The sequence below is a fragment of the Rhagoletis zephyria genome, unplaced genomic scaffold (assembly GCF_001687245.7).
Source record: "Rhagoletis zephyria isolate East Lansing unplaced genomic scaffold, Rhagoletis_zephyria_1.1 Rzeph_scaffold_00138, whole genome shotgun sequence".
Classification (NCBI taxonomy): domain Eukaryota; kingdom Metazoa; phylum Arthropoda; class Insecta; order Diptera; family Tephritidae; genus Rhagoletis; species Rhagoletis zephyria.
In genome coordinates this window covers 265,249-278,063 of record NW_016157222.1, presented here as the reverse complement: position 1 = coordinate 278,063, position 12,815 = coordinate 265,249, and the positions used below count along the sequence as shown (strand labels likewise).

Sequence of the window (12,815 nt, the reverse complement as noted above, 5' to 3'; positions counted from 1 at the left end):
GGCTACTGTCGCCACCCTGACTTCCATCGACCTGGGTTGGAGCGAGCTGCGGCTCTTTTGATTTCGGTGGCATAGTCCAACTGGAATTATTCATTAAGTGTTGCACTACGAATTGCGATTACTTAGTTGACACATACAAAGCTAAAGTGTGAAGTGGATAGACAGAAAAGTTGCAATACAATAGAAGACAATACAAAAAGCTACTATAAATAAATGTAAATTAAAAATACAAAAAGCTGTAACACTGATAGCGAGATTCATCGATAAGTTTGTAGGTGGATTTGTGTACACGCGATTGTGGTAAAAAGGGAGTGCTGAATGAACGACATTATGTGGGCAAATGATGCTTAATTAAGTAGAGGCCAAATAATTTGCACAAAACAGTTTTAACGCGACCGTACCGTTTAGGGCATAAATCAAAGAATATAATAATAATAATAATAAAAAAAAATATGCGAACTTGTCTTTTATGCACCATTGGAATGGAAAATTTATTGAAGATAAACATTTATCATAGAGTAGATGACCCATTGTACTCTGCTGGCTATTGCGCGCCTGAGCTTAAAATCTATTGAACTTAGGATTACACATTTTAAATGCCAGTCCTACCAATTTTGCATGAAGACCTAGAAATATTCACCAACAACAGTTAAAATAACTAGCTCCCCAGATTGCCGCACCATTTCAATCACAAGACTTGTTGTCTTCACTATGGACGGTAACAGCTAAGTTATAGCGAAAAACAAAGTTTTTCAGCCAACAGATTTCTGTACCGGAAGGTTCCCTCGCGTCGGTTTTCATGTCAATTCGAGCGGTTTAGAACACAGCCTTGTAAAAGCTAGGCAGTTAAAGTAGAAGATGTGATATTTTTAGACTTGCCGATGAAATCCACTGGGAGAGTGTCTGGGCAATACATACACAAGAATGGAGAGTTACAGTTCGTGAGTTTACCAAAAGGTCCTTGCACTAGCACACTGGTTTTCAACCCAACGTTCGTTGAGTTGGCATTTCTACCCTCTCTTACCTTAGTGAAACGATAGTGCCTTCCATGGCCAGCTGATCTACCGCGAATGACATTGCATTAGCACATGTCTTGTTTTTCGCCCACCGTCTGATTACGAAATACTCGACACGACCGAAAGAGGGGTCAGACATTTCCTAATTAGATTTGAGCACACCCAGGGCGAACGGAAGGTTGTTATTGCAGCTGAGATATCACATCTGATGTCCTCTGTACCTCCTTCCCACGTATCGGAAAGGGCCAGGCAAACGCGCGAGCTACGTTTAACCAGGATTTACAGGAAGAACTCTGTTCGTAGATTATTAGTAGGGCAATTCAAAATATGGAAATGCATACTTTTTATCTTAAATCTTACCTTCATAGTGTTTATATTTTTGAATATTTTACTTCGCAACGAAGAAAACTAGCTACATTTGATAAAGTATATTTTGGCATACTTTGCTATAAATGCATATTTTTGCATAATGGCGCAATTGGGCATAGCATGCATATGAGCCATCCTTTTTTAAGTCGGACGGATTTCGTAAGAAAACTTATGTCATGTCTCCGATTCGCTTGTGGGTTATACACATGAAATAAGCTAACACGTATTCGAGGAATTATTTTTCGATTTTTTCTTCGGAGAAATGATCTGTAAAAGCTTGAATTTTTTCGTGATTCTGACTAATCATGTACTTCTTCAAATCGTTATATCTTGGGTTCTGCTGATCGTAGAGACTTCGTCTTAACGTTATTTTAAAGCTAAGAAACGGCCTTAACATTTCTAAATATAAGGTGGTCAAGATTGCCCTAAATATAACTTAGCTATTAGCAGTTGAACTTTTTGAATTTGATTTGCATAGTGAAGACCAGTAAAATAGGGATTTAAAATTATACCATCGTAATCCCTGTTTCATGCTCTATAAAAAACTTGGTTTTTTCAGGAACTATTTTTAAAATATTTTTCTTTATGACGAGATGGTTTATTTTGTGAGAATCAACAATTATTTGTAATTTTGTTCCAAAACTTATGTTGAGATATATTAAGTAAGGTGTTAAACATCGAATTTTTGCAAGAATTTAAATTTTATTGCAGATTCCGATAGAATACCTATCCAGTTGTGGAACAAATGTTGTTAACGAAGCGATATTCTGCTGAAATCCGCAATAGAATCTGCGTTTTGCAAAACTTTAGTCCTACAATTGCCACGCCCATTTTTAGGAGTTTGTCGCCTTAAGAAAAAATCTTGCCGTACAATGCAAATCAACTTCAAAAAGTTCAACTGTTAATAGATAAGTTAGATTTAGCAGAATCTTGACCATCTTATATATAGAAATATTAAGCCCGTTTCTTTAGCTTTAAAGAACCCGAGATATAACGATTTGGAAGAGTACATGAATAGTCAGAATTACGAAAAACTCTAAATTTTGACAAATCGTATCTCCAAAGAAAAAAGGGGGAAATTTTATATTAAAATTATTATTATTATTATTATTAAAATTAATTTTATTGTCAACTAATAATAATAATAGATTGGCGCTTACACATCTGTTAGTGTTTGGCCGAGCTTCTCCTCCAATTTGTGGCGTGCGCCTTGATGTTGTCACACAAAGCGGAGGGACCTACAGTTTTACGCCGACTCCGAACGGCGATTGTATTTTTATGAGAAGCTGTTTTTCATGGCTGAAATACACTCGGAGGCTTGCCATTACCTGCCGAGGGACGACCGCTTTTAAGAAAAAACCTTATATATATATATATTTTTTTTTTTATATATATTTTTTCCCCCATGTTGCTTTGTACCAGGGCTTGAACGCAGGCGCTGCGGAGTAGAAGCGCGCACTACTTACCACTACACCACAGCGGCCGACATGCTAAACATAGGGCGTCATTAATTTGAGGAATTAAATTTACTCGATATAAGTAATAATTTCGTCAATATAACTAATAATTTTCTTAAATAATTTTGAATTTTGTCAGTGCTGTTAAGGCAAAGTTAATTGCTTTCCTGGCAAATGTCGGCTGTGGCATAGCGTGAAGACTGCTGCTTCCGGTTCTAAGATCGCAGGTTCGAGTGCGGTTGGAGGTGGTTAGAGTAAGGTATGTCAATTATTTAAATTTCAGTTTAAATATAAATTACAAGTTGTAAAATTAATTTCATACATGGAAAAAACCTAAATACTCAAATACCATAACAAATAAATTAGATACAATTTTTTAATACAATTTAAAAAATTACCTACAATTCAAATAAGAAATTAATAAAAATTGTTTAAAGAAAAACTCCTGCTTTGGGACTCGAATCTTAGATCTCTCGACAAGCACTCCAGAGCTTTGCCCTGTCGGCCATTGCCACTGTTGGAGAGTTGCGAGCGAAATGACATACTTATTCTTTTCACGGAGGATAAAATGGCAAGTAAATTTTTCCTAAAAACTAATGAATTGTGTTTTTCTTAAACTGAGTCAAATCGTTTACTCATATTAAGGCAGTCATGTCATTGGAGCCATTTCAAGGTAATAGTTCTTTAGGTTAATATACTTTTTTCCTAGCATCAAGGAATGTTTTTTCCGAGTGTGCATTCTTGAAAATTATAGCAGAATGGTTTCATTAGAAAGAAGCACATTTTTCTCAATTTCTAAATTTACCGAAAAACAGATAAGTTTAAGAGTAACCATAAATTAAAGGGCTGCCAGAGATGAAATTTTACTTTGTTGTATGCGTTTACAGATTCATCATCTAATAATACCCACCAACCTTTTTGCTGAACCCTGAATTTTTAATAAGGATCCGTCTTATCCGACTAGTGTACTTTGTGTCATTTGGGAGTCGATGCGCGGGCTCTTGCTATTAAATAAAAAAATTATATTTTACAGGTTTATTGTTGACCTCATGCTACAATATACTTTCACTATTACCAAAGGATTTGAGAAAAATTATATTTTCGACCCGCCCTAGTGGTTATCGTCCGATTTTTTCCGTTTTCAATACCATCCGTCCTACGCTCAAAAGAAGTTTCGTTAAGACATCTCAATTTTTACTCGAGTTATTGTGTGCACAGACGGACGGACAGACGGACAAATAGTCACGGTTTAATCAACTACTTTTTTCATTCTGAGCATATATGTATGTATAGATCTGTCTATATCTTATCTCGATTCGTTTTGGCTGTTACAAACAACCGTTATATGAAAAATAGCTTAGAATCAAATCATAAGTGATTTAATTTGAAACAAACAAGTTATGGTAAGAGATGATGCATCATGCGGTTGTTACGGACGTGAGCTCCCGAAGAGGTACTTATATGAGCGGAACCTCTACCCAGGCACGACGCAAGGCATCTCTACGAACTGAAGGACCGAACCTAATGTATAATCAGCAAGTTAAGATTATCCACTTGACATCAACCACCTCTCGTTCCGCCTACTCAACCCAAATCAACTAACACCCCTTCCCTTCTTGTCACGCCCCGTGGGAAAAGCACGTTAGCTGAGCTTGACGACAACGATTAAGATCTTTAAATGGGACTCTAGGCAGGGCTAAGTAGCTGCTTAGGATAAATAAAGGCTCTCGCTTTGAACGCCCGGCCCCATGCACTTGGCCAACTATTCCGGCAAAACATTTTAGATTGCAGACGCCTGAGGTTTATCAAAACCGCAAATTTGTTGTCGATTTGAATGTGTTGGTTTGTATTGAATCAGGTAAAATATGCAGGCTTTTTTAAACCTCATAATACAATAAGCACATACAACGAATCACACACACACACGATCAGCCGTCGTTAAAAAGTAGCAGGTATGGGAAAATTAGTTGGTCCATGAGCTAAAAAGACATATGAATCATGGTGCACAAGTGCGCTCGGGTAAAAACAATAACAATCGTTGGAAGGGAGTCCCAGTTTTCAGGCATGCCTTAGATGGTGGTGTTTTACTCGTAGAATATCGAAAACACTTTAAAGATATCCGAAACCAGATCAATTTGAAACACTTTTATACAATTTAGCACAAACTCTCACTTTCTTTGAACATGCACCTAAGTATGTATATATTTTTACCGTTTATCAATTCTTTAAAAGAATTTGAGGTTTTTCAAGATTACAAAGTGTGCACCACACCAAAAAAGCTTTAATGCGAGAAATCTTTCGGATCTCGATTTCAGTGCATGAAGACGCAATCACATCACGATGAAGCACAAATTAGAGTTAATGCAAATATTTAATTAAGTTTAAAAAATGGCATATACATATTGAAATAAGACTAAAACTAAATAATGAAATATGTATTTATGTACATATAGTATATACATATGCATATATAGCGAACACACGTATTTAACTACATATGGCATGCATGCGAACATATTATGAGTTTATTTACATACATAAATATATAGATACATATATATGTATATTATGTAATAGAAAGATATCACTCAGTGTTAATATACTTACAGGCGGTGTTACCGGCTTTTGTTTTAATTTGTCATGGTAAGCATGTGAAAATATACAACACAAAGTCAACGTTAGAGTTTTCATTTAATAAAAATTAATTACAATCTGTGAACAAGACAAGGGAGAATGATACACATACACATATGTATGTTGTAAAATGTTTATGATGCCTAATTGATTTAAGAAAGCTGATTAGCATGCGCTTGTATACGTATTGAACTTGTTAATGACATCTGAATGTAGTGGACAGTGTTTAAAAAATGAAGCTGCACAACAAATTTTGAAAGTTTGGGTAAACTGGCCATATTCCGATTATACTTAATAAATGAGGATTAGGACCACCTCAAGCCCGAACTATAGCGTCTAAATGGAAAACACTGAGGTCGAATCGGATTGGCGCTCACTACTCTTTCACTTCCCTTGAGGTTTAAAAAACAGATTGTAGTAGCTTTCGGAACTTTATTGCGCACACACACCGCGTTACTTAAATCGATTGGGACTTTTACTACGTTGATTGGACCCACAAAATGAAAGTCCATACAAAAATCTAGCATTCCTGTGATTATTCGAAAGTGAAATGTCTTGTTGGAGGACGATTCCGTGCGCAAAAAGATCATTCAAGGGGCATGGCTGTCTGCAGATCGAAATACGAGAAACCAAGTCGATCATGTTGTGATAGGCGGAAGGCAAGATACGAACCCGCCCCTGTGTAGTAAAAAATGTGCGCCCAACAATGGAAGTAAAGCTCAACTTCGAAAAGCTACAAGCAAAGCAGAGCGCCAATTTATTCGCCACTCGACTTTAACACCCGCTCCCTGAGAGCTTTCTTCAACAAACCGAAATTCGCGAGCATTCGAACCATATTTCCCACTCAGTAAACACCGCCGCCGAATGAGTAGTCAGACGAGCCCGAAATAACACCTGGTACGATGAGGAATGTCACGAAACTGCAGAGATAAAAAAAGGTCGCCTGCAGGGCCACACTGCGACCGGGAGCAACGCGAACAATGTGACAACTATGTGAGTAATTCCTCAAAACGTGAGAAGTTTCGGATGCGCTTGAGGATTTTTATTTTGAGGAATTTGCTCTCGATATATTTGCAGACAACAAATGCAACCATGTTTTACACAACAGAGTTGTTAAATCGCTCTGCAAATTTTTGAACAAAAAGCTTTCCGAAGTTTTATAAAGAGCGAAATTCACCATACAAGCGGCTTGTCAAACCTTCTTCAAACCTACTTTTCCCATTTCGCCATACACCATGCAAACATGACTCGTTCAAGCAAAGAGTTTTAGTTTTCTTCCGGTTCGCAATGTAAAAAAGTTTGGTTTTCTTCGATTTTTCTCTCTTGCGTCCTCATGAAAATTCCGTTGCGATTGGGGCGGTTTGATCAAACGTCGACATGGCGGCCAGAAAAAATTTTGATTTTTGTTCACATTTCCCGCAAACGGCTTGTCAAACCTTCAAACACACCCATACACAACATAAATAGCTTTAAGCAAAGGAGTATTTCGCTTGGTTTGTCAAGCTGCGTGTGTGATGTTTTTCATACTTAAGCACATCTGCATTTGCTGCTAAATATTCAAAATGTTATCTATAATTCTTTTCATTACATCGTTATATTTTCAACTTATTTTGAACTTGCAAAATCTCGATAACGAATGGAGAGAGCACGCATTCGATCATAAGAATATAAATATTTATATTGATTCTTCATCCACTAAATTATAGAAAAAAAGATTTTGAATGAAAAAAATTCTTCAGGTTCATACAAGTTTCCCAATTTAGAAAAATTATAGCTGCATTACTAAGTAATATAGCCCTTTTCTAATGCTACAGCAGAACATATGTATATTTAGTAGTTTAAAACTGTATAGGACTAACTTGAGTACCAGATTGAGCACTGATATAGTTGCAGCAATATTATTTATATACTTTGTTTGAGCCGCAAGAACAAATGTACCAAATGAATTGGAGAATGTAATAACTTTTTATACTAAGTACATACCAGTAAATAAATATATGTAATACACAATACTCATATGTATCTGTAATAAGAAAATTTTGAGTAATTTGTCCGGATTTTGAGGATTTTTCATTTGTTTTTGAGGAATTTGGTAATATTTGTATAGCAACACTGGTACTGAAGATTAAAACGATACGTATTTTCCGCAACAAGACGAGGGAGACCTAAATATGTGAGCTTGAAAAGCTGGCCGGCAGAAAAAATCCTTCCTCCTGTAAAATCAATCTAAGCGACATAGCGGCCGATGACCACATCTTACTTAATTATGGAAGGAACACTCTCTATTCTCGAGCGTATTGTGTGAAAGAATGTAGCTCACCGACAAACGAACGCACCTTATAAATGTGGCCTTAGACTTGACAAATCCACCATAGATCAGGTATTCGCAATACGCCAATTATTGGAAGAAAATACTCGCAAGAATACGGAAGAAAATACTCGCAAGAATTACGGGCCGGGCATTTACGCGTTGGCAATGCCGAATACCTCAGACAATGGAAGGATCAGCTGGATAAGGACTTGGATTCACTTTGTTTTAATAACCGCTACTGAGTATTTTGTAAGTATCTGAATCGTACAATCTGGGATTAGGGTTGCCAAAATTTCCTAAGATATTTATAGAATTTTTTTATAGGTACTATACTTCAAATATATATAGTATTTTATTTAAAAGAAAAAGTAAAAACGCCTACTTTTCTTTCTTCTGTATTTCTTAAAAGAAATATATATTTGCTTTCACTTTTGACAGTTTTTAACAATTCCTTCATAACTATGAAAGTGTCATATACATTATCGCAGTAATTATTAAATGTAGTCGCTTTGTTTCTCTCATTTCGCAATTTTACATTCATAATAGAAAAAAACTCTTTCTGCAAATACCGAAGTTGCAGAAATAGAGTATTTTGAAATTAAATAAATTTGGTAATTCATGCTCATGCCCGGTTTCACCAACCAATTTTAAAACTTACCAGACTATTAAAATTTGAAATGACAAATTTCCCGAACAAACCTCAGCTTAACAAAAAGTTTAATAAAAAAATTGTTTGCAAATTACTCAAATATATTTATATGTCAGCCAATAACCTGACCAAATAGCGCTGTAACTAATCTATTTAATTTCATTATATATTACAAATTTAGTTAAACAAATAAATAAATAAATATTTACATTAATTTGTAACTGAAGAAATATGTATAGTATTTTTGCATACTATATTTTTTCGAAGAGTATATAGTACGCAGACTGAAAAATAGTTCAATACTATATATTATAGTACGGTTGGCGACCCTATCTGGGAAACCACAACTCCTTCTACCTGCAAAAAAACATACGCGGGCACAAGTGCAAGAATGCTGCTGCCAATAGGCACAAGAATATATCGAGTTAAAATTTTACCTTGGGGATACCTCAAGCATCTTATTTTGTCATGAAAGAGCTTCTAATAAAACCTACCTATTTTTTGAAGAAGCCATAACACAACGACTCCTGCTATTTGAGCAATGCATGCAATAGGAATGATAGCGGTTTAGTATAACATTCAGTGCACCTGTGGGGCGATTTCTCATTGCTCCGTTAGGACTGCGATTGCTAAATGATTAATGTGTTTTTAATTTCTTGATGGCTACCATGAACAAACACTTTCTGTTCATTTCTCAGCCACTTTCTTTTTTCCTTTTTTTCTACCAATAATTGTAATTACTTGCTTAATTTGCAGCAAGAGCCGCGAAGATTAAAAAGTAATTAAATTTTCATTTCATGGCGCAGCTGCATTTCACTTGCGCTGCCACTTGTAGTTGCACTCGCGCATTGGAGCTTAAGTGTTGGCGCTAGCAATGAGTAGTATGCATTTACATTCCTATACATGTTTGTGTGCGAGCATATTCGTTATGGTATACTACCTACATATACATATGTTCCACATTAATTGAATTTATTTATTTTTATGATCTTCACAGTTTTCCCATAAATCAAAATTTTTAGATACTATGTACATATGTATGTATGTATATATTCCTCACTGAGCATTTGCGCCAACAAATGACAGCCGCAATTGACTATAACAACAAAACGTAAGGTAGAGCGTTGTTGAGAAAGAGGTGCGGTTTGAAAGAAATTTGAAGCTGTGGTTTAACTTGAAAAATCGTTAAAATAAATCGCATTTAACTGAAATTTGTTTCGAGAAACAAAAGCGACAGAAAAATTTATGAAGAAAAGAAAAGCGAAGCAAAGAAATACCTGACAGATGTCATAATTGACATGATGACGTATCGCCGCGGTGCATCACTGTCAGCTTTAACAACAAACAAAAAAATAATACTAAAAAGAAAATATAATACTGGCGTTCGAAAATCGAAAGCTGCAACACACATCAATGGTGCAACGAATAAATTATTGAATGAACAAATGGCTGTCAGTGTTAACGGCAGGTATTATGACTGAGCTGCAGCGAATGAACACGCAGGTGAGCTAACGATCAACAACCGATCGACAGAAAGGGAAAGCCAAAACGCTCGGACAGGCAATGGCGGGGCGCGTGTACTGACAGCGGCATCGGGTCGTGCAGTACTTTCGTTTTTAGTATGAAAAACTTTATTTTGTCAGCTTTTGAGGGGTGTATGAAAGAAGAAAAGAAAAATAAGACCAAAATAAAAAACAAGAAAAAATTATGGCAACGAACCTTTGACGGCTTTGACGGTGGCGCTGCTATTCACGTTTTTATTTTTTTATTTTTGTGTTTAGTATTTATTCGGTTCCGTAGCTTTGGAGTGCCACCCGAAAATGGTGAAATACTTTGTGTGCAACCTGCTGCAGCGTCACTACATAACAATTTCCAACAACAAAAAGAAAAATACAATTCACGAACCTGTAATAACTCTTAAGCAGACGGGAGGAAATTTGGAGGAAAACAAAAATGTTAACACATACAGTGAGTGTCAGTGAAAATCGTACAGTAAATTGGTTTCCATACTTTGAAAATATTTATTTGTATTCAACAACTTTTATTGAGCTTGAGGCCGTTTTTTATAAAAAAAACTATTGTGGAAAAGCAAAAATAATTTGAAAAAATGGTAGAAGTGATAGCTATTTCGCAAATCACCACATTTCGTCATCAGACTTCTTTCAGTAGGATTCGATCCAACGACCCCAGCTGACTCAGCCAGTGCGTAGGCAACTGCAAAATGTGGTGATTTCCGAAATAGCTATCACTTCTACCATTTTTTCAAATTATTGTTACTTTTCCACAATAGGTTTTCATTAAAAACGGCCTCAAGCTCAATAAAAATTGCTGACAATAATTGTTATAAGGCCATAAATAACAAATAACAAATACGTATTTTGTTTTATTTAAATTTTCTTTAACTTTGAATAAAAATATAACTCATGCTACAACAAAATCCATGAAATTCGAAGTTTCTAACTTTGGCATAATTAGAAAAGAAAATCGTTAAATTTGCATCAAAATTCCACACTTTTTATTCAGAATTTTTAGAATGTTTTTGGGTATGCAGTTTATAGTCCATTCAATTTTAGTATAATAAAGTTAAAGTTTGAAGCCGCAACGAAATTCCGTTCCGTTGTTCATGAGTTGTTAAAATTCTAAATAAAAAGTGTGAAAATTTTACGATTTTGTTTTCTATTTATACAAAAGTTAGAAACTTTGACTTTTATGGATTTCGTTGTAGTATGACCTATTTTTGATTAAAAATTAATAAGATTTAAATAAAACAGCTCCAAAGTGCTTAACTTCTTAAATAGCCTAAGGTTGGAGTGATAACAATTACATCTTCTTGGGTCGCAGTGCGACGTAATAATAATAATAACTAGTTAACGCGCATGGCGTTAAGACGCCAAAATTTAATTTCGCTTCTTAAACATTCCATCAAAACACCCTGTACCTCTAAAAAAATAACTTTCTGTCAAAATTTCCAGCGGGAAAGAGCTGTTACTATTAAAATAACTTGACATATGATTCAAAAAAGAGCACTATATAGAATATGCTTAATATATCGTTAGTATATTTAGTATGGAAAGAGCGAAACTCACATTGTCGCTGTAATACAAAAAACCGTAACTAACTAAAAACCCAGAATTAACTTTTTGATTGATTATGATGCATTTCATGGAATTATAACACCCCGCATCGTTTTGTGTAATAAAACATCTTAGCTAGCTGTGGTTTTTTTGCATTTCAGCGACGATGTAAGATACGCCCTGTTCTTACCATATCTACTAACGATATATAGATAGTACTTTTCGAATAAGTGGTAGTCCTAATAAAAATATATTTAGAAACTAAAGTTTTCTTAAAACTCTTTCGTTTTACATTCATATCTTAATTTTTAAATTAGCTTGTGTATAAGTTAAAAAAGTTTGACTTTTCAAACAGGTAGCAACCCTCTTAACTAAAATCTTTTTAAACCTCTTCAGTCTGATATTTTGATACAAAATTTCATTAATTAATGAATGACTATATCAAGATTTCTTAGCACTATTTCTTTATTATTCATACAAATTGTGCATAAGTTAACTAAATTCGGCTTTTAAATCAGGTGGCAGCCCTCTTCCAAACTATTTTCAAACTGAAATCGTCTTAAATCTCTTTCGTCTGGCACCCTTATGGTGATACATATTTCAATTGCCTAATTCTCTTAATTCATTTTGAATTTTTTAAACAGGTGGCAACCCTTGTAAATAAAGATATGAAATGAAGCCTTTTTAAAAGTAAGAGTAATAATAATTTAAATTATTAAATCATTTGAACTAAATTTTTTAACAGGTGGCATCTCCTTTTGGAAAAAATAAAACCTTGTCGCACATCCACAGGCCAATCACTTTGTTTTGATACCTCATTTTTGAAAATCGAAAGAACGGTGTGGATCTGATGGCATTTATTATTAAATTATTTGAATGCAAATTTTTTATCAGGTGGCAACCCTTTTCGAAAAGGGTAAAACCAGTTTGCACATCTACAGGCCAAGCGCTTTAAATTGACACCCCATTTTTGAAAATCGAGAGAACGGTGCAGATATTTTATCCTGAACAAAAAATGCATTCGCGTATTTTATATATGTATAGATAATACTAATAAAGAGACATACATTTGTACAAATCTGTACAATCAAATGAATTATTATGCGGTTCATTTGTTTTTATTGTACTAGCTATGTTATATTTTTATACCCGAGCGCACTTGTGCACAAGGGTATTATAACTTTGTTCACATAACGGTTGTTTGTAACAGGCAAAACGAATCGAGATAGATATAGACAAATGTATACATAAATGATCAGAATGAAAAGAGAAATCGATTAAGCGGTGACTGTCTGTCCGTCCGTC

At 35.0% G+C, this 12,815-nt stretch overlaps 1 protein-coding gene across 8 annotated transcripts in view; it reads right to left on the bottom strand.

Annotated features, from left to right (window-relative positions):
• Positions 1–12,815, bottom strand: part of osp (myosin phosphatase Rho interacting protein outspread) — a 320,351-nt gene that overhangs the window by 176,905 nt on the left and 130,631 nt on the right. For 7 of the 8 annotated variants that reach the window (XM_017637949.1, XM_017637978.1, XM_017637940.1 and 4 more), the window contains exon 3: positions 5,450–5,464. The exons of the other annotated variant lie outside the window; for it this stretch is intronic. In XM_017637949.1, coding sequence (XP_017493438.1) covers positions 5,450–5,464 — 15 coding nt within the window. The remainder of the gene's footprint in view (positions 1–5,449; positions 5,465–12,815) is intronic. 8 annotated transcript variants of the gene reach the window in all.